This window comes from Neltuma alba, unplaced genomic scaffold (assembly GCF_004799145.2).
Source record: "Neltuma alba isolate B1F8T4 unplaced genomic scaffold, ASM479914v2 tig00012615_pilon, whole genome shotgun sequence".
Lineage (NCBI taxonomy): Eukaryota > Viridiplantae > Streptophyta > Magnoliopsida > Fabales > Fabaceae > Neltuma > Neltuma alba.
In genome coordinates, this window is record NW_021637057.1 from 222,622 (window position 1) to 249,056 (window position 26,435).

The window sequence follows — 26,435 nt, forward strand, 5'->3', positions numbered from 1 at the left end:
CAACGATTTTACTCTGAAACCTGCTCTGCTCCGCATTTCATCACCTCTGCGATTACTTGCACTTGTTCTAAGCTGCAGCAAAGTAAGCACTTTTTGTTCTCCCTTAACCTTTGCTATCTCAGTCTCAATGAAGCTGCTATTATTTATCCTATGCTTTTCTCCTTCTTTCTATGGTACTTCTACCTTGAGTTTGGATGGGTTGACTCTATTATCACTACTGAAACGCTGGACTTCCGTGCCTCCTTCCTTAAATTCAAGATGGAAGTCCTCTGATTCTACCCCTTGTTCATGGCCAGGGATACAATGTGACCGTTACCAGAATGTGGTCTCTCTAAACCTCACCGCATCTCAGATTTTTGGTCACCTTGGGCCAGAAATTGGACAGCTGACTCACTTGCAGAAACTTTTGTTGGCCACAAATGGTTTCTCAGGTACAATACCCCCAGAGTTATGTAATTGTCGTCTGCTTGAGTATGTTGATCTTTCTGAGAATCATTTGTCAGGAAATATACCTTCAGAAATTGGTAATTGCAAATCTTTGAAGTCGTTACAATTATATTCCAATCAACTCGGAGGAGCCATTCCAAATGAATTGGGAAGCCTAAGTAAATTGGAGGACATTAAATTGTATTTCAACCACTTGACAGGTGAAATTCCACTTGCCATTTGGAAGATTCAGAGTCTTAAGCATATCCTTCTTCATAATAATAGCCTTTCAGGGAAATTACCTTCAGAGATGACAGAGCTCAAGCATCTGAAAAATATCTCATTGCTTGACAACCGATTCTCTGGACCAATTCCTCAAAGCCTGGGAATCAATAGCAGTTTAGTGAAGCTGGACATGATGAATAATAAGTTTACTGGTGGCATCCCCCCAAATCTTTGTTTTGGAAAGCAACTCCGCACACTGCTTTTAGGTCATAATCAATTTCAAGGGGGCATACCTCCAGATTTGGGAAGATGTGCAACTCTTGCAAGGTTGGATCTCAGTGACAATAATCTTTCTGGGCCTATTACTAAATTTGAAGGTAATAATGATCTCATGTACATGGACATGAGCAAGAACAACATCAGTGGAGAAATTCCATCTACTTTGGGAAGCTGCACAAATCTCATTGGTTTAATTCTGTCCACAAATAACATCACAGGGCTTATACCCTCAGAGTTAGGAAACCTTTTGAACCTTCAGGTTCTGAATCTTGCTCACAATAATCTAGTCGGTACTTTGCCGCTGCAACTGTCGTACTGTACCAAAATGTTTGCATTTGACGTGGGATTCAATTTTCTTAATGGTTCATTCCCATCAAGCATGAGGAGCTGGACAGTTATAGGCAGATTAATTTTAAGGGATAATCATTTCAGTGGGGTTGCCCCATTTTTCTTCTCAGATTATACCCAGCTTCTCGAATTACAACTTGGTGGAAATATGTTTGAAGGAGTAATTCCCGAATCAATTGGATCATTGATTAACTTATATGAGTTGAATCTGAGTTCTAATAAATTAACAGGTGTGATCCCTGGTACATTCAATAGCTTGTGGATGCTCGAAAGCCTGGATTTATCCCTGAACAATTTGACAGGAAGCATACAAGCTCTTGGCATATTTTTTTCATTAACAAAATTCAATATATCTTACAACTCATTTTTTGGTCCTTTACCAGAAGGGGTAACGGGATCTCCATCATCTTTCTTGGGAAATCCTGGCCTCTATGTTCGTTGTTCAACCTCGGATGTCTCGGGTTGTGAATACCAATTAGGATCAACTGGCCCCAAAGGCAGTAAAAAACCAATTTTATTTATAGTGCTTGTCATTTGCTTGTCATTTGTAATCTGCCTCTCATCTGTCACTCGCATCTGCTGGTTTATGCAAATATCTAATGGGGAGGTCAATGTTGACCATGAAGAACAAGAGGATTTGTTTTCAAACGATGAAGGATTTTCTAGAATTTTTAACCTACTAGATGCTACAGAACAGCTACATGATCAACATATAATTGGTGAAGGAGGGCAAGGAATTGTTTATAAAGCCGAACTTGATATTGGAGTTTTTGCTGTTAAGAAGGTTAAATTTGCACAAAGCAATAGGAGGAAACCAAACATGATCAGGGAAATTGAAATGACTAGGAAGATGAGGCATCAAAATGTGGCAAGATGCCTAGGCTCCCGGATTGGTAAGGAATATGGTCTAAACATTAGCAGGTACATGGAAAATGGAAGCCTTCATGATGTTTTACATGAAAATGTTCCGCTACCCTACTTAGCATGGAATGTCCGCTACAAAATTGCTATTGGAATTGCAAAAGGACTAGCATACCTCCATCATGATTGTGATCCACCCATATTGCACCGAGACATCAAACCAAAGAATATACTCCTTGATTCTGATATGCAACCTTGTATTACTGATTTTGGTATTTCGATTGCTTTGAATCAATCCTCTTCTACGGTGCGGCTACGGTCAACATATCATATAGGTACTCGTGGCTTCATGGCACCAGGTAATTGCTCTTTTTCTGCACTCAGTGGATTAATTTTCTATTTCTATCATGTTTAATAAAACTGGGATAGTTTTCATCCTATACGAAGAATATATCTAACCAGATGATGAATTAACAACAAAGGAAAGCAAATGAAAATAGATCAGAAGTATAATTTCTTCATAATTTAACATGCTTCCATTGCCTTATGACAGAGACTGCATGTGTGGTAGTGCCCAGCTGTGAGCTTGATGTATATAGCTATGGGGTAGTTTTGCTTGAGCTGATAACTAGAAAGAAAGTATTAGACTCCTCATTTTTGGAAGAGGAAACCACTTTGGTGGGTTGGTTTAAATCTGTATGGAGGAGAACGAATGAACTTGAAGAGATTGTTGATTCATCCCTTGTAAGGGAGCTTTCAGGTTTAGACGTAAAGGTGCAAGTCATCAAAGTGCTTTTGGTGGCTCTAATTTGTACTGAGACAGATCCAGGAAAGAGACTGAAAATGAGAGATGTCATCGAATTCTTTGAAACGCCCACTGATCCAGGTACGAGTTGTGTCCAAAGTGTCATATATATTCTCTAGTTTTTCAGCGATCAAGATTCCTTTCTGTTATATTTTTGATCCAGTTAGGTTTCTGCTCTCAACTGAACTGGTCATGAAACATGACTTCGTCTTATTTAAGGAATTGAAATCTTGGCTTGAAATTCAAGCTGTTGAAAGGGCTGTGGTCTTATGTTTGTCTAATTGGTACAGGAATTTTCATTCAGCATGACAGAGCGTTTCATCTAGGGGGTTCTCTTGCTGCTGCAGCAGCCTCTATATTTTTCCAGGTAAATTGATTTAGACAGGCAACAACTGCTCATAAGCCCATAATAAATTCACATTATTTGTCTTAATGTTACTGCTTGCAGATGAATTCAAAGTGTCCAATAAATACTTCCTCTTCAAATTAGTAGGGTTTTGGTGTGGGAGGATTATGTTGAAAATAGTTTTGCAAAACCAGCTTTACTCTTGAATAGCATTATTTTGAGAAGACCTTACAAGGAACAAAAAGAATAGGCTGAGCATAAGAGTCTGAGGTATTACCCTCATTAACTACACTAAATTCCAACATCATATTAATTTCTACCTTCTCACTACCCTTGTTAAATATGGGCATATATTGGAAAAAAATATTTAATGCTCATTGAAACTAGCATAGGGTCTTATAAAAAGGACCAAAAATTTCTTCTAGAAAGAGTCTCATAATAAAAACTGGAGGGAGTAATTGTTTTGGTAATACCAATTATGTTAGAACATCAAAAGCCATTGTTGAATGCTTTCTCTTTCTTTTACTCGTTCATCTTCTTCACTAACCATCCTTAAATTCTGAGTTGCTACCATTCTTCCTTTTTATTCTAAACGTTTTCTATGCTCCTATTTCCAATCTCCAAGGAGGAAGTTAAGATCACTGCCAACAAAGGTTCTTACCCAATTATTCACAAAATGATGGCGTGTAATGAAAAATTGAACAATTCAAATATTATTGGCAGAGGAGCTCATGGTATTGTCTATAAATATTCACTAGGAGCATCCCTTGTTTATGCTGTAAAGAAGGTTGCATTTGCTGGTAACGAAAGAAAGATTGTAAAGATAGCTAGAGAAATTGAAATCATTGCAAAGATTAGGCACCGAAATCTAGTCAGATTGCTGGACTTTTTGTTTAAAAAGGACTACTGTCTGATCTTGTACAATTACATGCCAAATGGAAACCTTCATGATGTTTTGCATGAAATGAATCCACTGCCATGCCTAGAGTGGAATGTTCGGTATAGGATTGCTGTTGGAATTGCTCATGGGTTGGCTTATCTCCATTACGATTGTCATCCTGCCATAGTGCACTGTGCCATCAAACCTAAAAATGTACTTCTGGATTCTGATATGGATCCCTTCATTGCTAATTTTGGTATTGCCAAGCTTTTGGATCAGTCTTCTTCAACACCATCTTTACCAGTTCTAGGAACACAAGGGTATATAACACCAGGTACTTATTTTACTCATGGTGAAGCTTCTCTTTCTCTTTCTTACTTCTGAACGCTTGCATAAAATAACATGTTCCTATTAAACCGTGGCAGAGAGTACACATACAACAGCAAATACTAGGGAGTTTGATGTTTACAGTTATGGGATAGTTTTGCTTCAGTTGATAACTAGAAAGAAGGCAGTAGATCCATCATTTATGAATGGAACTGAGATAGGAATGTGGGTCAGAACTCAATGGAGGGAAACAGGAGCCGTTAGTACAATTGTTGATTCAAGCCTTGCAAAGGAGGTTTTGAAGTCAGATGCACTTGGACGAGTTACCATAGTGCTTTTGCTGGCTTTGAGTTGCACAGAGAAGAATCCACACAAGAGACCCACAATGAGAGATGTTATCAAGCAGTTAGAAGATGCTAATCCAAGGACAAGGAGTAAAAAGCTTCCAAGTTCCAACGCCTTAAAGATTGATTCACATATGTGAGCATTGTGAGTTACTGAACTACATTGCTTCTTCACTGAAGCAGTGGAATAAGTTGCACGGCTATCTTCCAAAAGTTTAGGTGGCTATTATGCTGTAATTAACTCTTTCGATTTTGTAAAAGAAACTGAAGTTTTTAGTTGCCTTGCAAGCTGATGGATAGCTAATGGGCCAAGGGCAAGAACCAGTGACTATACAGTGACTAAACCCTTATTTTCTTTGTAGCTTTTCTGGTTGAAGCTACACTCTGCCAGATTCTTTCTGGTTTTATTATTCGCTTTAAGCTTGGGTTTCATCACAAGCAAATCTAGAATGCGAGTAGTTGAGGCAAAAAAAGCTTCAGAAATTTTTACTGATGGGATTTGGTAACATCACTTGTATGTTAAATCCGTACATGCACATGTATATTACTCGTCCGGTCCTTAACATAATACTTATTTAATTAATTTAATTAGATCAACAAAGTTAGGTAAGTTAGTTAATTATAAGAAATATGACATGTTTTTTTTAAAACACCATAATCATCTTTCTTAATATCCTTTATCCCTCTTTTATTTGATTGTAGTTGAGGGAGTATTCATAAAGGTAATTTAAAAATAAGTCTTATATTTAGGACTAAAATTAACTTATCAATTAGATTTTATATTAAGGACGAGAGGGGTAGTTTTGACTTGTGACATTCTGTGTTTGCTTTTATACTAAGGGATGTTTTGTGCTTGTTTAGAAAGGGTACCAACCGCCAACCCATGACTTGCGTAAAATAATTCCAAATCCAAGAGAAAGAGCTTATTCCAAAATACTAGCTTATTAGAAGGGAGAGAACTCTTTCAATTTATAAGCCACATTTCACTTTTGAGATTTCTCAATATGGAACTCATAATTTTGTTGTTCATGCCATTGCAATATTTGTGCTACATAATGGAGACCATTGTATTGAACTTGAGTTATTGATTACTAATAACTCCTAAAGGTTTTTTTAAATGAAAACTAAATATCACTAATTTACAATCGGAGAACACAAAAAAAAAAAATTGCCGGGAATAAGCTTCGGTCGTCATCATTTATCTCAAGAAAGAAAAGATGCCGCGTGATAAAAGGAAAAAAAGAAGAAGCAATTATTCCCTTCTAATAGTAAGATGTGAGAATGCTCGGCAAGCTAGTCAGCCATAGGGTTGTCAACTTTAAGGGTATAGTTGGTCACAACCTGCCAATATGTACAAATGAGTAATCTCGCTTCATCTACGCGGACCCTAAATTGATGTTCGTAATCATAGTCCATATTCAGCAAATTGACATCCTCAATGTAATCAGAAAAAACGAAAATACGTCTAAAAGTTTTAATGATGACAACTTTAAGGTCTTATAACATTGATTTTAAATAAACAAAATTAAAATCGTCGTTAATTTTTAGGTATACCTTTGGTTAAAATTTTAAAGCCTCTTCATGTTTAAAATGTTACATCAGGCTCCTTTAACTGAGGAGTACAAGCTTTTCTTTTTAATTATTAATATAATTTATGATTTTTTAAGTTTGTCTTTGGTCCCTCAATTTTGAAACCATAGGCTTAAGTCCTTCCAGGTACAAAATAGTCTAAGTATTTATTGAATTATAAGAATCAATGTTTTAAATAGAAAGAAACTTGATGGACTAAAACCTATGGTTTGAAGCTTGAGAGACCAAAACCAAAATGAGGACAAATTTAAGAGACCCAAAATTATATTAATCCTTTTTTTCCTCCAAAGTTTATGTTATTGTAATTATCATTTAATAAATAAATTTTACTTACTTATTATTTTAAATTTTTTTAATTTTATTTATCATTTCAGTCTAACTATAAAATAATGTATTTTTTGCTGTATTGTAACGTTTATCTTTTCAATTTCTTTTATAAAATATTGTACATTTATAGCCCTTTCCTTAAAGTTTTTAAGATAGTGTTTGAAAATCATGTTAAAAATCTTGTGGATACCAATCATCTATATAATCTATAAACTTTGGAGCTATTTTGTGATTGGTCCATGCGGTCCTCATCTATTGATCCATGTCATTTAATTATTGATGCATGTATTTGTCTTCTGCTTCTATTATTTATTGGTTCACCGAGTATTAGCCGTCCACATGTGCTTCGCTTGTGTGTCTCATGGGATCAAGCAAGAGCATCCAAAACGTATCGAATTCCTCGTAAACCAAGAAAAAATGTATCCACACGGTTCTTCAACTTCTGCCCTTTTTTCAATGGATCGATTTCTGCAATGGTTCTTCGATTTTTGCCCTTTCTTTTCATATCATAATTCCCTCATGCTAATCTTTGGAGATTGATGGCGCAGGAATAGGTATTCTCTGTCCGCTCTTTCTCTGATTTCACTTTATGGTCTCTTCCCCATTGTTTCTCTTTCTTATTTGAAGTCTTCTCGTCTTTGATCTCTTTGGCTCAACCTTCAACAGTTCAATTGGCTCACTCGAATTGATTTTTTAGGAACTCGAGATTATGGCAGTGTTGCTGATTATGAGGCTCTGCTGCAGCTCTTGGCAGAACGTGGCTTTTTCTCCGCTTTGATAACCCTTTTTATTCCATTATTTTTCTGCTTCTTTCACTTTTCTTGTCTATTCAATACTTTGTTTTCTCTTGCCAGGTGTTACAGATGCTTCTTGGTGTTCAATCTAGACAACCCGATTGTAAATAGTGGAAGTTTGTTTAATTCTTTTTGGTGAGTTATCTGGGTACATAATGAGATAATTTTTACTATTTGTTATGGAAGACTCTTCTTTGCGGTTCTTCGAGAGTTGACCTATCCCAATCATGACAGTGATCTTTTTGTTTCCACATTTTGTTCCTTGTATTGATTTCCCCATCTTACAGGCCCTCTCTCAATATTTTACTTCACGTATTTGGGCTTTGTTTGGATTAACAATTAGAAAAATACCATATTATCAATTTAACTTTTACTCAATTAAATTGAGTAAAATTTAAATTGGATGATATAAATTGTGTTTGGACAAAATTTTATAAAAGTTAGTTTGTAAAAGTTAGAATAGATAGAATGTTGTTTGGATTATAATTGAATAAAAAGAAGTTAAGTTTGTATAATTACCAAAATGGGTATGAATTTTATTAGATAATAAAAAATAATAAAGAAATAAATTTACATAATACTCCTCCGGTCCTTAATATAAGACCCATTTAACTAATTTGATTAGATTAAGGAAGTTAGGTAAGTTAGTTAATTATAAGAAAAGTGACACATTTTTCCTAAAACACCATATTATAATCATCTTTTTTAATACCCCCTCCCTCTTTTACTTGATTATGGTTGAAGGAGTATTCATAGGGGTAATTTAGAGAAAATTGATAAATATGAGAAATGGCTCTTATATTTAGGACCAAAACCAACTCAAGAATTGGGTCCTATATTAAGGATCGGAGGAGTACAATGAATTTAAATTGGTAAGTTTAGCTTGTAAAATTACCTAATTGAGTATGAGTTTTTATTAAATAATGGTAAATGATTAAAAAATGAGTTTACATAATACAATGAATTTAAATTATTTTAATATAAAGAAACAAAATTTCATGACTGAAATATACTTCAAAATATTGGAGATATCATAAAAAATTATTGCAAATATAAAGCAAAACATAATTTTAATAGATAAAATAATTTTAAATTAAAATTCATAGTATTGTGACAAGTTAAATGAAATAATATTACATAATTAATTAACTGATAAGCTATGGCAATTTAGTTTCTAATTATGTCATAAACACGATTCATGTAAATAACTAAAAAGTAATTGGAAAGTACAGATAATATATATAAAAAAAAACGCATAACAACAATGTAAATACAAGGCCAAAATTATTTTTTAATTTTAAGAAGCTGTTTTTACATAAGTCATAAATAAATTTTAAGTGTTTTTGTATTTAATGAATGAAATATATTGAAAAAATTTGAAATATTATGAGAAACTATTTATGTAAACATAAAATGAAAAATAACTCTAACAAGTTAGACATTATTTATTGGAAAATATTAAAATTAAAATTATTCTTGATAAAAAAAACATTAATTAAAAGAGTTTGATTAATTTAAGAAGTCTCATTTTCATCTTCTCATGCTAGTTTGGCTATTTTTTCCCTCCACGTCTAGATGTTCTCCATCACCCTCTCACTCGCTTTTTCTTTTACAAACCAATCAGCACAATTTTAAAAGTCAAAAGTAACTTTTATTAGCTTGTGCTAATTATGAAAAATAAGTTGCTTAAAAATAACATGGGCTAAAAGTGAAACCAAATACAACAAAAATTGTTCAATCTGGCTTTTGGTCCATAAAAAGCTTATAGGTCATTTTTAAGTGAATCCAAACAAACTAGTGGTTGAGATGCCATTCTATTTTCACTTGCTTTTTCTTTTACAAACTAATTGGCATAATTTTAAAAGTCAGAAGTAGCTTTTATCAGCCTGTGCTAATCATGAAAAATAAGTAACTTTTGACTCAAAAGTAAGATGGACCAAAAGTGAAACCAAACACAATAAAAATTGTTCAATCTAGCTTGTGATCCATAAGAAGCTTATAGGTCTTTTTCTTTTTTTTTAGTGTAAAGATGGATACAAAAGCTAGACTAAGGGTGTGTTTGGATGAAACCAAACCGTGGTTTGGAAAAGTGATTCTGAAGAATAGATTCTGGGAAAAATAGATTCTATGAAGAATAGATTTTGTAAAAAAGTGATTCTGAGAAGTGAGAGTGTTTGGATAGTTGTTATCAAAAGCACTTTTTATATATACAAATTACTAAAAAAAAGATATAAGTTAATATGATAATTACAGAAAAAATAGATTTTATGATATATTTTAATTTGAAGGAATAAAATTGTTAATAATATGTTTTTTACCAACATAATTAATAATACATAAGATAATATAATTAATAAATAATTAATGTGTATATATATTTATAAAATATAAGATTAAATATATTTATAAAAAATATGTTTATAAAAAAAATAACAAGATACATATCATATAGGCCCTCACACTCTCCCTTTTTTCTCCAAAAGCAAAAAAATTTTGCTTTTTCTAAAACCATGGTTTTGGAGTCAAAACCATGGTTTTGGTTTTTGGAGGGGGTGTTTGGGTGACTAAATCCTCAAACCATGGTTTGAGTCCCCAAACCATGGTTTGGGGTGTCACCTAAACAGACCCTAACAAAACAAAAGAGAGAGAGAAAGGTTAAACTTCATCATCACATTCCGCCTCTTGGAAAAGGGGAGGAGGTTGATCAAGGATAAAAAGAGGGCCTATCAAGACTATGCGACATTTTAGCAAGATAGTGAGCTAAGTGATTTTCATCCCTATACACATGGTAAATATTGACCATCTAGTTCCTGTTTAAAATCAATCTAGCATCATCAATAATATCCTTGAAAGCATGTTGACCATCACAACCCCTAGTAAATAGGTTGATGGCTTCTAGGCTGTCTGAGTAGAGTGAGACATCCTTAAAGTTCTTGCTCCAACACAAGTGAAGACCATAAATAATCCCAATCATTTTCATAATCGTAGGTGGTGCATTGCTGAGCTTATAGTTCAATCCACAGATCCAATTATCCGCTCTGTCCTATATTACCCCACCGCATCTGCTTTGCCCATCCTGTAAAACAGAGCCATCTACTGCCAACTTGACTCCACTTTCTGCTATCCCTCTGCTTTGTCCCTCCCTTGTTCCATTAAGATTGTAAAAACTGCATTGTTTTGAGAGGTCATGGTCTAGGCAAGCTTTGAAGAAACTAGAAAACCCATTGTTAGAGTTATTTGTGCTAGGTGTATTGAACAGATGATTGCACCTAGCCACTCAGATACCCCAACAAATATAGTTGAAGAGTGTAGGCCATGGGATTTTCTTAGTTTGGTCCTTTCCCCCCTCCTTAGTGAGATTCCAAGTAACCCAATCCGCTCCTTGCTTGGCTAGGAATACATTCCACATTGAAGGTCTGATCACCGATTTCCACCTCTCCTTAGCATTAACACACTCACAAAGAAGGTGCATAGGTGGTTCCGGTTGGTTGCATCTGAACGGGCAACTTGCATCCTGTTGAATCTCTCTGTCCGCCTTACAGGTCATTTTTAAGTGAATCCAAATAGACTGTTGGTTGGTGTGCTGTTCTCTTTCCACTGCCTTATGTTTCTTTTTTTTTGGGGTTCTTACTGTAGCAATGATTATGGAGCAGCGCTTAGAAGAAATGAATAGCGAGCTGATTGTTAAGAGTCATTAAAATCATGCTGGAAGAGAGGAGGGCCAAATTTCACTTCCAATCGAGGAGCTTATACGATCCCCCTTGAAGAGCACTACCAAATGGAGGAGTCATTGCAATTTGTCGGAGCATTCAAAATTTAAATTCTTACAATAATACCACCTCCGATCTTTCATATAAGACCTTATTTAATTTTTATTTTGATTCTAAATATAAGATTTTAATCCACTTTGTATTTCATATTTATGTCTTTTTTTTCCAAGATAGTCCTTCTAACAATAATAATTCTAGCCAATACACTTGATTAGTAAGGATATTTTAGGAAAGACAACACATATTTATTACAAATAACTAACTTAACTTCTTTTCTTAATCTCCTCAAATTAATTAACTAGCTCTTATAAATAGGACCGGAGGTAGTAAATAAAATAGGCATTTCTTTGAAGAGCATCATTCGATATTGGTGGGGATGTTCGAGGAATTTTTTTTTTTTAAAGTTAAAAGGTGATCAAATATTTGATCTTTTTTTTTAATCAATTTATTTTCTAACTAAGTTATTAATTTGATTTAATGCCTAGTAAGCCAAAGTTTGGAGCCTAAGAAGTGAAGTCATTATTAATTATTTTGTGTATTAATCTGGTGATTAATTATTGTGTTGAGATAAATGTTGTAATTATCGTGTTTCATAAAGTAAATAAATAAATGCTCACAGTGGCCGATCTATTGCGATTTTTTTGGAGATTCAAGCCATAAATGTTTATAATAATAATAATAATAATAATAATAATAATAATAATAATAATAATAATAGATAAAATCAGCCATTACTTCAAGAGCATTCTTTGATATTTATGTGCTTAACCTAAAATTAATTATCGAGATTATCATTTTATTAATTGGTTGGTTTTTATGAAATGAAATTATCTTCTAGGGGAGAATTTCCTTTTTTTAATGAATTAATGCATAGAAAAATGAAAAAAAATATTGCGCTTATTTTGTTTATTCTTTATATTTATTATTTTTTTTATTGATTCATTGATTAAATTTAAATTTGCTCCATAAATTGAGTAGTTATCACGATTCATTAGATGATTCAAAATTTAATTGCTTATTATCCTGCTTATATTTGGATTTTTCAATTAGAGTTTTATTTCCAGTTTTATTTTTTCCAAAGGATCTCACTTCCCTTCCTTTTGGATTCGTCACTGTTTAAGCTTTTCCCCTTTGGTCTCTGTGGTTTTTTTTAATAAAAACAAAAAATTTATTTCTCGTCTTTTAGAATTCTTCATTTTAATGCATTCGAGTGTCATGATGATATGTGCTTATCTGTGGATCTTCTATTGTATACATTGTATTTGGTTAATATAAAATTGCATCAGATGAAGCGTGTGGAACTGAAATTGAAAAGATATTATTAATATGTAATTAATTGTGCACAGATAAGTCTTCAAAGCAATTGGATAGAAAGGGTAGATTTTTCCAATCACAAGTTCAAGCCTAATTTGGAAATACTTTGTGTTGCTTCATTCACTTTTCATCTAAAGTGGCATCTTCTAAAGTTATTCTAGATAGAGATACCTTCAAGTTGTTTTGTCACATTTCTTCTGTAATTGTTAGAGCTATTCATGCCTTTTCTTTCCTTTTTTTTTTTTTATGTGTCTTCTTTTATTTTTCCAATTTTTTTTTCATGTACTGTTAGAACTCTATTATTATTATTTAACATACCATTTTGCCTTTTCCAAGTTTATTTAAAAATTAAAAAGAGTATTGTATAGAGAAAAAATATTAATGATTTTAGTTATTGATCTATAAATATACTTGGATGATGAGTTGGAAGGGTCTCTTTGTATTTTTTTTTTGGTGAGTCGTAACGTGTGATGATTTGTGTCTCTCAAATTCTTTTTGAAAAAATAATTATCTAAATGTATTCCGTTGGACTAAACCAATTCAAATTATACATTAATTTTAATTTTTGTTGATAACAATTAAAAATCCATTTACAAATTCTTTGTTTTGGTTTTTTTTGTTGTAAAACCTATTTAAAGGGATCATTATTGGGCATTCTTCGCTTATATTTAGTCGTCTAAAGTTATTTGTTTCAAACGTTATTTTGGCATTTACAGGGGCAGCTCAACATTTTATGTTGGAACTATTGTAAATACATTATATTATATACTAGCTTCAATACATTTTTATTTTATTCTAAGTCTTTATTTATTGGGAAAATTTTTTCCTAAACAACTTATTAATTGAATGATACTCTTCTGGTCCTATTTACAAATTACTTTTAACATATTTCACACGGAGCAAGAAAAATCTCAAATTTTATTAACTCTTATTTAAAATTCAATAACTTTTTTATTTTATTCTTATTTAATATATATTATATATCATGTAAATAAAATCAACATAATAATAAATGAAGAGTAAAATTATACATCCATATAAAAAAATTTTCTCACTACCTATAAATATGATTAAAAAATATATTTTCTCTTTACATTATAAATAAAACCAGGAGAGTATCAGACAAGATTGCGACTACTAAAAGGTTCTCACAAATTCCAATCAGGATTATACCATATTTCCCTTATTTACACGTGTGTTGTGATATTTTTTTTTTTTGGTTGAACGAGATGCTGGGCAATTAGTGCCTTGGGGTGGGATTGATCAATTTTTAATATAACAGGAGGTGCACTACTAGTATTTTTTAAATGTTAAATGTACTTTGAAAAATATTTTAGGATGCTGACTTTAACCCTTGTAATTATCCAGTTTCACATAGTAATTAAATGATAATAACCTAATATTTAGCAATTTATTAGTTTTTTAATTAGGTGGTTTGTTGAAATTCAGATTATCCCAATTTTTTAAGGGATTTAAAATTTAACGATTTTTACTCATAAGAATTTATTAAATACTATTCTAATCAAGGGGCATTTGAGATCCTTTGAATTGCTGAGCATTGCCCTTATATATGTTGGCAAAATATATATATATATATATATATATATATATATATATAGAGCCTGTCATCAATTCACTACTATATCATTTCACTTCTTGACAAAATTTAAAATTTAATTTCTGATGTAATATTAATTTGGCATTTCGATATTGAAATTTACAATAAAATTAGGGAAAAAGATAGAAAAATGCAACTTTAACTTCAGAATCCCCAAAACGTCCGCCCAATTCAAGAAATCCCATTTTGGTACCATGAGACCAAATTGGGATTATTATGTGAAAGGAAAAGACCAAATTGCCCTTCATTTTAAATATTATTTTTAAAATATCACAGCCCCTACTGGCCGGCCGGTCACCGGACCTCCGGCGGCGGCGGTCACCGGAGCTCCGTCGGTCGGAAATTTTTTTAAAAAAATTTTTACAACTTCAATATAACGGTTAACAACTTTTGTAATGCTATTAACAATTTCAGTATAGCAATTAACAACAGCTTTTCTGGGAAATTCAACAAACTCCGGCGACTGGAAACAAATTTTTTTGAAAATTTTTACAACTTCAATATAACCGTTAACAACTTTTGTAACGCCATTAACAATTTCAGTATAGCAATTAACAACAGGTTTTCTGGGAAATTCAATAAACTCCGGCGACCGTTTTGAAATTTTTTACAACTTCAATATAACGATTAACAACTTTTGTAATGCCATTAACAACTTCAGTATAGCAATCCCAGAAAAGCTGTTGTTAATTGCTATACTGAAGTTGTTAATCGCATTACAAAAGTTGTTAACCGTTATATTAAAGTTATAAAAATTTTCAAAACAGTCGGCGGAATTTATTGAATTTCCCAGAAAACCTGTTGTTAATTGCTATACTGAAGTTGTTAATAGCATTACAAAAGTTGTTAACCGTTATATTGAAATTGTAAAAATTTTAAAAAAATTTGTTTCCAGTTGCCGGAGTTTGTTGAATTTCCCAGAAAAGCTGTTGTTAATTGCTATACTGAAGTTGTTAATAGCATTACAAAAGTTGTTAACCGTTATATTGAAGTTGTAAAAATTTTCAAAAAAAACAATTTCCAACCGACGGAGCTCCGGTGACCAATTGTCGGCTGGTCGCCAGAGCTCTGATGACCACCGCCGCTGGAGCTCCGGTGACTGGCTAGCCAGTAGGGGTTGTGATATTTTAAAAATAATATTTAAAATGAAGGGCAATTTGATCTTTTCCTTTCACATAATAATCCCAATTTGGTCTCATGGTACCAAAATGGGATTTCTTGAATTCGGCAGACGTTTTGGGATTCTAAAGTTAAAGTTGCATTTTTCTGTCTTTTTCCCATAAAATTATTAGCGCGGGTACAGTGTCTAGCTAGTTCACAGGTATACGCATACAAATCACTGGAAATACTTTGACGCAGCAGAAATAGCAGAGGAGAGGAAGGAAATTGAAACAGAAGCTCTCCAGTAGGCGATGAATGACTGTGGAGTGACACATCCTCTGAGTAGGGAGATTATGGAAATCAGATCTTTCATTTCTGGCGATTGGGATCAATTCCATTCTGAGTTCTAACTCTTGTATATATTGGTTGTGACTTCTGAGTTCTGAGTACGTTTTATGTCTGCTTCTATATATGGCATGTAATATTTTGTGCTTTTCTTGGCTTCTTGGGAGATACCGAAAGAATCCATTTGGAGAAAGAAAGGGTACTAGTAACCACCAAACCACCGCCTTTGATGAATCTAGGTTCTAAACTGCTAACCTAGCTTGTTTATTATGACTAAACTTCCTGAAGCTTTCGTGATGACAAACTTTAGCCTTTGGTTGAAAGTCTTGTGTCCTTGTTTGTTTGGTTAAAATATTATATTACCTCCGATCCTAATTATAAGACCCAGTTGACTAATTTGAGGGGATTAAGGAAAGAAGTTAAGTTAGTTATTTATAATAAATATGTGTTGTTTTTCCTAAAATATCCTTACTAATTAATTATATTAACTAGGACTACAATTATTAGAAGGACTATCTTAGAAAAAAATATCTAAATATGAGAGACAAAGTAGATTGGAGTCTTATATTTAGGACCAAAATAAAAATCAAACAGAATCTTATATTAAGGATCGGAAGTAATATTAGGCGCCTTTTTATCTTTAGATTACCATATAAGGATGCTTTGATAGTCGTATAATTACCTTTCCTTTTGTTTATCTTCTTGTTGTCACTGTTAAATAAATGTTAGGAAAAAATAGGGGGAAAAAAAGACCATTAAAAATATGGAATAGTAAAATAGGCTTTTGAATTAACATGATTGTTTAAAGAGACTGGTTCTATGAAAAGATGGTTGAAAGATCAAAGTACCCTATTTTCTTCTCTTCCTTTATCCTATCCTCTCCCTCTCTTTCCTTCTTTCCTTCCTCTCCCTCTCTTTGTCCTCCTCTCTTTCCTCCTCCTTTTTGACATAGATGTGATAGCAATTCTGGAAGGTGTTTTGCAAGGAATGTGTTATGGAAGGAATGCGCCCTCTGCGGAGGATTTGGCTGGTCTAATAAAGTATTCTTTTGGTCTTTAATATAGGATCTAATTATTAAGTTGATTTTAGTCCTAAATATAAGACCTATTTCTCATATTTATCAATTTTTCTTAAATTACCCATAGATACTTCGTCAACCATAATCAAATAGAAGAAGGAGAGAGAATATTAAGAAAGATGATTATAGTTTTAGAAAAAACATGCCATATTTCTTATAATTAACTAACTTACCTAACTTTCTTAATCTAATTAAATTAGTTAAATAGGTCTTATATTAAGGATCGGAGGAGTGCTTCCTTTTCTTCCTTTCTCTCACTATTAGGAGAGAAAAAAGCTTGTTTCTCTCGACTTTTTTTTTTCCCCTGAGTGAAAGGATTATTTTCCATTTGTATGTTTTTAATATTCTAGGAGAATAATCCTGTGTGATGGAGCGTATTTCCTTATCATTTTCCTTTCTTATTTTGGCTTGAGTGTTGCATTTTCTCTGCACCACTTGGTTTTATGTTCATTTCTTTGTTACGTTCTGCACAGCTACATCACCTCTATTCTAGTTTGCATGTCTATGCATATGGGCCATTCCCATGTGTGGATTCGGCTGTGGCAGTTGTTTTAGTGTGTATCATTTATTAGTGTGGCTGTGACAAGGTGATTGCAGTGAGAATTAATGCACTTGTTTTAGTGTGTATCGTTTATTTCATTCAAATCATCTTTTTTGCCGTGTTACATTTGACACTGAATTTTCAACGTGCCTTTGAATTGGGTCAGTTCTGTGGCGGAGGGCAACTGCGATCGCTTGTGTGTCGGAATATCTCATAAATTTAACAATGAATGTTGTTACTTTCAAGTAAAAATCTGTTATTCCATCTAAGGTAAAATGTTAATGAATAAATTTATAATTAGAAATAACAAATTTGTTAAAATAATAATTTTTTATTTGAAAATAACTGGTTGAGTATGTTGATTTAAGTAATTGATAATTAAAAAAAATTAACTTTAAAAAATAGTTGCTATCATAGTCATAATGTTTTTTTTTTTTGGTTATTGGTCATAAGAATGTTGTTATTTCTAACATAAGACTTCTTATTTCAACTAAGTGAAGTTGTTATAATTGAATTGATGAAATAAAATTATATTGAGGCTAATATATTATTTAAAGGTAAATTCTCTTGTTGCATGTTATTATGAAAAATAAATTGCAATAATGGGTTAAGCTCTGAAAATTCATTTATATACGTACGGGACAACTAATTTTAATTTGGTGTATACAGGCTTACCGTTCTAGATTTTTTTGAGAGAAGGGTCTTTAGTAGATATGCACAACAATTTTCATAAGTAATATGTTTAGTGAAAAGGAAACATTATTAAGTAGATAGATCTTAATGTACACTTGTCACTAAATATTGCAAAAAATTGTTGTCAAACAAACTGGTTTTTGTTATTGGTACTAACATTGTTGTAATTTTGCATTTATAACTTGTTTTTAGTATGTAGAACTTATCACTAGCAACTAAATTATAAAAATAATACCAATTTCTACTAAAATTTCAATTATTGTAAATAATTTTTTAATACCTGTTATTTTTTACACTAGACTTGTTATTGACAACTGAATTGTGGAAATAATGCTAATTTCTGTTAAAACTTAAGTTATTATAAATAGCTTTTTAATATTTGTTATTTCTCGTCCTAAACTTGTTATTGGCAACTAAATTATGAAAATAATACCAATTTGTATTAAAACTTAGTTATTGTGAAGTAACAAATGTTGAATTGAAATTTACAAGTTTATTATGTGGATTTAACAACATTCTATTGGCCTATAATGATATTCTTACAAGTGTTAAATAGAAAATTACAAGTTGAAAATAAAAAATTATAAATTCCAAACGGAAAATTACAAATATAAAATAAGAAATTATAGAAGTAGAAGTGGGGCTAAAAAAACAGCCCCCAAAGTCACAGGCACCGTAAAAACACAGCCAACGACCATGAACAACCTTCAGCCCCCGCAACTTTATTGATGGAAGTGGCAGTGGGGTTAATCTTTCTACTCTTTACCTATGTCGGAAACAAAATATTTGTAGGCAACTTCATTCCCCAAATTGCCGCATTTCTATAAGTATGAGTGTAGTATCAGGCCTATTTGGGTTGCTTGATTTACCCCATGACTCACAATGCACCATCTAACTCAAACTTTTGCAAGATTCTAACAAGAAGAGCTCTCCCAAAACGGGGAAACAAAAAGGAAAAACCTAACTCCAAGCCATGCTGGTCATTTGGTAACCTTTTTGTATGAAAATAATTTGGAGAACAAAACGAATAGAAATTTTACCAGTTAAGTTAAAAAAAAAAAAAACGAGAAAGGGGTTGTTGAAGTGGAGAAAAACGAAAGAAGTGACCCTTCTTTCAAGCTGCCACAAAATAAGCACTTTTTAGCATGGTATTGAAAATCAGACTAGAAACCGGTGAACCAGCCAGGAAACCGGTCCAGTTGAGGCTGTGAATCGGGTTCACAGTGACCCGGTGTGACCTGGTAATGACTCGGGTAGCCTGCCTGGTTTGGTGGGTTAACCCGGGTCCCTTTTTTTTTTTAAACAAAAAATATTTTGATGATTTTTTTTAAAAGCTGTTGATAATTAGGATTCAATGGTTGAATACTTATGGGGGGGAATATTTTGTTATCATATATCTATTTTCATATTTTGTTGGGATAAATATTTAGTGATTTTAGTAGTATGATATTATAATAAATTGTAAGGATGTGATTATTTTACTAGTGATTCAAGATATCTAGTTCTTAGTGAAAATTTAAATTATTTTTTTTATTACTTACCGGTTTGATCCTCCATTTTGACTCCGGTCTGACCCACTGACCTTTGACCCATTATCTTAAACGGTTCAATTGCCGGTCCAGTTTTCAGTACCTTGCTTTTTAGTCCTTTGAATACTTTGATTTCATTTTTCATCAACTTCTACTTTCAGCTAAAGCATGTTGTTGTGCTCTCAGTGAAACTCCAATTATTGATCCCATGCTTCTCTAACTCACTTATTTGTGGCTTCTGCTTTGAGCTCTGATGAGTTGACTCTGCTTTCATTCTTGAAGTACTGAGTTGTGTGGCTCCTTTAATCTTAACTTTTTGAGATCTGCTTCTAGTTTGCCCCTCCATCTCCCAGAAAATAACAAGTGTTGAATGATTGTTAGTAGTCTCATTACCCCAGCACTCTAAAACTTCCTCTCCTTTGCATTTAGTCAGCTTCCTCCTTAACAGTGCGCAAATACCTATGCAACCACCTCCAGTTGCTTTAACTTGTTCTAAGTTGCAACAAGGTGAGCGCTTTTTGCTTCTCTTAAACCTTTCCTGTGTTTTCGTAGAAAATTCCCCCTTTTTTTTTTGTTCCAAAAGAGAGATTTCCCTCTTCATATGAAGCTCCAGTTTCTACTCTTATGCTTGTTTGCCCCTTTATATGTTGCTTCTGCCTTGAGTTCAGATGGGTTAACTCTATTGTCTCTTCTCAACCGCTGGACTTCTGTGCCTCCTTCCTTAAAGTCAAACTGGAAGTCCTCTGATTCCACCCCTTGCTCATGGACAGGGATACAATGTGACCGTTACCAGAATGTGGTCTTTCTAAAGCTCACTGCATCTCAGATTTTTGGTCACCTTGGGCCAGAAATTGGACAGCTGACTCACTTGCAGAAACTTTGGTTGGCCACAAATGGTTTCTCGGGTACAATACCCCCAGAGTTATGTAATTGTAGTCTGCTTGAGTATGTTGATCTTTCTGAGAATCATTTGTCAGGATATATACCTTCAGAAATTGGTAATTGCAAATCTTTGAAGTCTTTACAATTATATTCCAATCAACTAGAGGGAGCTATTCCAAATGAATTGGGAAGACTAAGTAAATTGGAGGACCTTAAATTGTATGTCAACCACTTGACAGGTGAAATTCCAGTTGCCATTTGGAAGATTCAGAGTCTTAAGCATGTCCTTCTTCATAATAATAGCCTTTCGGGGAAACTACCTTCAGAGATGACAGAACTCAAGCATCTGAAAAATATCTCATTGTTTGACAACCAATTCCTCAAAGCTTGGGAATCAATGGCAGTTTAGTGAAGCTGGACTTGATGAATAATAAGTTTACCGGTGACATCCCTCCAAATCTTTGTTTTGGTAAGCAACTGCGCACTCTGAGTTTAGGTCTTAATCAATTTCAAGGGGGCATACCTCCAGATTTGGGAAGATGTGCAACTCTTGCAAGGTTGGATCTCAGTGACAATAATCTTTCAGGGCCTATTCCTAAGTTTGAAGGGAATAATGATCTCATATACATGGACATGAGCAAGAACAACATCAGTGGGGCAATTCCATCAAGTTTGGGAAACTGCACAAATCTCATTGGTTTAATTTTGTCCACAAATAACATTACAGGGCCTCTACCCTCAGAGTTAGGAAAGCTTGTGAATCTTCAGGTTTTGAATCTTGCTTACAATAAACTAGGAGGCACTTTGCCACTACATCTGTCGTACTGTACCAAAATGTTTACATTTGATGTGGGATTCAATTTTCTTAATGGTTCATTCCCATCAAGCATGAGGAGCTGGACAGCTTTAGGCAGATTAATTTTAATGGATAATCATTTCAGTGGCGTTGCCCCATTTTTCTTCTCAGATTATACCCAGCTTCTCGAATTACAACTTGGTGGAAATATGTTTGAAGGAGTAATTCCCGCATCAATTGGATCATTGATTCACTTATATGAGTTGAATCTGAGTTCTAATAAATTAACAGGTGTGATCCCTAGTACATTCGTTCACTTGTTAATGCTTGAAAGCCTAGATTTATCCCTGAACAATTTGACAGGAAACATACAAGCCCTTGGCAGATTTTTATCATTAGCAAAATTCAATATATCATACAACTCATTTTCTGGTCCTTTACCAGAAGGGATAACAGTATCTCCATCATCTTTCTTGGGAAATCCTGGCCTCTATGTCCGTTGTTCAGCTTCGGATGTCTCAGGTTGCAAAAACAAACCGGGTGATATGGCCAGTAAAAAATCAATTGTTTTTATAGCACTTGGATTCATAGTGCTTGTCATTTGCTTGTCATTTGTAATTTGCCCCTCATCTGTCACTCAAATCCGCTGGTTTACTCAAATATCTAATGGGGAGGTCAATATTGACCATGAAGAACAAGAGGCTTTGTTTTCAAACGATGAAGGATTTTCTAGAATTTTTAACCTACTAGATGCTACGGAAAAGCTACATGATCAACATATAATTGGTGAAGGAGGGCAAGGAATTGTTTATAAAGCCGAACTTGATATTGGAGTTTTTGCTATTAAGAAGGTTAAATTTGCACAAAGCAATAGGAGGAAACCAAACATGATCAGGGAAATTCAAATGACCAGGAAGATTAGGCATCAAAATGTGGCAAGATGCCTAGGCTCCCGGATTGGTGAGGAATATGGTCTAACCATTAGCAGGTACATGGAAAATGGAAGCCTTCAAGATGTTCTACATGAAAATGTTCCACTACCCAATTTAGCATGGAATGTCCGCTATAAACTAGCTATTGGAATTGCAAAAGGGCTAGCATACCTCCGTCATGATTGTGATCCCCCATATTGCGCAGAGACATCAAACCAAAGCATATACTCCTTGATTCTGATATGCAACCTTGTATTATTGATTTTGGTATTTCGATTGCTTTGAATCAGCCCTCTACTATGGTGCGGATACGGTCAATATATCATGCAGGTACTCGTGGATTTATGGCACCAGGTAATTGCTCTTCTTCTGCACTCAGTGGATTAATTTTCTATTTCTAACATGTTTAATAAAACTGAGATAGTTTTCATCCTATAAGAACATATATATCCAGATGATGAATCAACAAGATAGGAAAGCAAATGAAAATAGATCAGAAGGATAATTTCTTTATAATTTAACATGCTTCCATTGTCTTGTGACAGAGATTGCATGTGTGGTAGTGCCCAGCTGTGAGCTTGATGTATATAGTTATGGGGTAGTTTTGCTTGAGCTGATAACTAGAAAGAAAGTATTAGACTCCTCATTTTTGGAAGAGGAAACCACTTTGGTAGGGTGGTTTAAATCTGTATGGAGGAGAACGAATGAACTTGAAGAGATTGTTGATTCATCCCTTGTAAGGGAGCTTTCAGGTTTAGACGTAAAGGTGCAGGTCAACAAAGTGCTTTTGGTGGCTCTAATTTGTACCGAGACAGATCCAGGAAAGAGACTGAAAATGAGGGATGTCATCGAATTCTTTGAAACGCCCACTGATCCAGGTAGGAGTTGTGTTCAATTGACAAGGACAAGTGTCATTAACATCATACTTAAAACAAAGTATTAAATTCTAATACATGACAGTGCGGATCCTTGTTCATATTATTTCAGATTCTGGTATGTATGACACACAGGTTGCGCTTGGTAGGAAGTATTGAAAATGAGAGATTAGGATTGGGATTGCAATTGAGAAAATCTATTAAAAAAGTGTTTAGCATAAGAAATTGTTTATTATGTGGGACTAGCCAAACCCATGTATGTGAGATTGGAGAATACCATGGGAGGAAGTAGTATTCTCCACTCCTACCTCTATATTTGTCTAGTCTCACATAATAAGCAATTACTCATACTAAACACTCTTTTAATAGATTTTTTCAATTGCAATTCCAATCTCAATCCCTCATTTTTAATGCTTCGTACCAAACGGGGCCATAGTTTAATTGACATGGCATGTTACCCAAAGGCTTAGTTTCATTTCATCACACAAATTGGTAGTTCTGAAAGGAAATCACAGAAGTGATTGCTGCAGCTGGTACAACTGCTATTATCTAATTTATTATTTGACCACTATCTAGTTAGTTAATAGGATAAGATATATGTAATTTAAGTTTAAATATCATATCTTTATCTCTTCCAAGTTATATGATTCTAGGCACAAAAATTTTCTTCTTCATCTATATTCTCTAGTTTTTCAGTGATCAGGCTTCCTTTCTGCTATATTTTTGTCATTACACGTTCTCTTTCTGTTTTCAACTGAACTGGTCATGAAACATGACTTCGTTTTATTTAAGGAATTGAAATCTTGGCTTGAAATTCCAGCTGTTGAAAGGGCCGTGGTCTTATGCTCGTCAAATTTGTGCAGGAATTTTCATTCAGCATGACAGAGCATTTCATCTAGGTTGTTCTCTTGCGAATGCAGCAGCCTCTATATTTTTTCAGGTAAATTGATTTAGACAAGTAACAACTGCTCATAAGCCCATAATAAATTCACATTATTTATCTTAATTTACTGCTTGCAGATGAATTCAAAATGTCCAAGAAATACTTCCTCTTCAAATTAGTAGGGTTTTGGTGTGCGAGGATTAGGTTGAAAATAGTTTTGCAAAACCAGCTTTGCTCTTGAATAGCATTATTTTGAGAAGACCTTATTGGGAACAAAAAGAATAGGCTGAGCGTAAGAGTCTGAGGTCATTGTGAAGCTTACACTCCCTCTGCTCCTTAATATAAGAGATTGCTAAGCAATTCACACATACTAATAAAACATTTAAAAGCATTAAATTTGTCACTAAATTTAAATGATTTCCAATATCACCCTCATTAACTACACTAAATTCCAACATCATATAAATTTCTACCTTCTCACTACCCTTGTTAAATATGGGCATACATGGGGGGGAAAAAATTTAATGCTCATTGAAACTAGCATAGGATCTTATAAAAAGGACTGAAAGTTTCTTCTAGAAAGTCTTGTAATAAGGACTAGAGGGAGTAATTGTTTTGGTAATACCAATTATGTTAGAACATCAAAAGCCATTGTTGAGTGCTCTTTCTTTCTTTTACTCGTTCATCTTCTTCATTAAGCATCCTTAAATTCTGAGTTGCTACCATTCTTCCTTTTTATTCTAAACGTTTTCTATGCTCCTATGTCCAATCTCCAAGGAGGAAGTCAAGATCACTGCCAATAGAGGTTCTTACCCAATTATTCACAAGCTGATGGCGCGTGATTTGAACAATTCAAATATTATTGGCAGAGGAGCTCATGGTGTTGTATATAAATATTCACTAGGAGCATCCCTAGTTTATGCTGTAAAGAAGGTTTCATTTGCTGGTAACAAAAGAAAGATTGTAAAGATAGCTAGAGAAATTGAAATCATTGCAAAGATTAGGCACCGAAATCTGGGCAGATTGCTAGACTTTTTGTTCATAAAGGACTGCTGTCTGATCTTGTACAATTACATGCCAAATGGAAACCTTCATGATGTTTTGCATGAAAAGAATCCACCGCCATGCCTAGAGTGGAATGTCCGGTATAGGATTGCTCTTGGAATTGCTCATGGGTTGGCTTATCTCCATTATGTTTGTCATCCTGCCATAGTGCACTGTGCCATCAAACCTAAAAATATACTTCTGGATTCTGATATGGATCCTCGTATTGCTAATTTTGGTGTTGCCAAGCTTTTGGATCAGTCTTCTTCTTCAACATCATCTTTACCAGTTCCAGGCACACAAGGGTATATAACACCAGGTACTCATTTTACTCATGGTGAAGCTTCTCTCTCTCTTTCTTATTTCTGAACGCTTGCATAAAATAACATGTTCCCATTAAACCGTGGCAGAGAGCACATATACAACAGCAAATACCAGGGAGTTTGATGTTTACAGTTATGGGATAGTTTTGCTTCAGTTGATAACTAGAAAGAAGGCAGTAGATCCATCATTTATGAATGGAACTGAGATAGGAATTTGGGTCAGAACTCAATGGAGGGAAACAGGAGACATTAATACAATTGTTGATTCAAGCCTTGCAGAGGAGGTTTTGAAGTCAGATGTACTTGAACGAGTTACCATAGTGCTTTTGCTGGCTTTGAGTTGCACGGAGAAGAATCCGCACATGAGACCCACAATGAGAGATGTCATCAAGCAGTTAGAAGATGCTAATCCAAGGACAAGGAGTAAAAAGCTTCCAAGTTCCATCTCCTTAAAGACCCGTAGTTGATTCACGTATGTGGGCATTGTGAGGTACTGAACTACATTTCTTCTTCCCTGAAGCAGTGGAATAACTTGCACAGCTATCTTCCAAAAGTTTAGGTGCCTATTATGTTGTAATTAACTCTTTCGATTTTGTAAAAGAAACTGAAGCTGTCAATTCGTTGCCACGCAAGCCGATGAATAACTAATGAGCCAAGAGTAAGAACCAGGGACTATACTGTGTGAGTTCTCTGTTATTTTTCCCCTTATTTTCTTTTTAGCTTTTCTGGTTAGAGCTACACTGCCAGATTCTTTCAGGTTTTAGTATTCGCTTTAAGCTTGGGTTTCATCATAAGCAAATCTAGAATGCGAGTAGCTGAGGCAAACAAAGCCTCAGAAATTTTTACTGATGGGATCTGGTAACATCACTTGTATGTTAAATCTGTACATGCACGTGTCTATTAGTTCTGACTTGTGACATCCTGTGTTTGCTTTTATGCCAAGGAATGTTTTGTGCTTGTTTAGAAAGGGTACCAACCACCAATCCATGACTTGTGTAAAATAATGCCAAATCCAAGAGAAAGAGCTTATTCCGAAATACTAACTTATTGGAAGGGAGAGAACTCTTTAAATTTACCAGCCACATTTCACTTTTGGGATTTCTCAACATGGGACTCAACAAATATTTTGTTATTCATGCCATTGCAATATTTGTGCTGC

General features: G+C 33.9%; 1 protein-coding gene across 1 annotated transcript; it reads left to right on the forward strand.

Moving 5' to 3' along the window:
• The first annotated feature begins 127 nt into the window (after positions 1-127).
• LOC114729225 (receptor-like protein kinase) lies at positions 128-25,743 on the forward strand. The gene is made up of 6 exons (XM_028916211.1): positions 128-1,458; positions 1,525-2,498; positions 2,693-3,025; positions 3,235-3,311; positions 24,687-25,272; positions 25,364-25,743. Exons 1-6 carry the CDS (start codon positions 128-130, stop codon positions 25,741-25,743), a joined length of 3,681 nt encoding a protein of 1,226 aa, XP_028772044.1.
• The last annotated feature ends 692 nt before the right edge of the window (positions 25,744-26,435 follow it).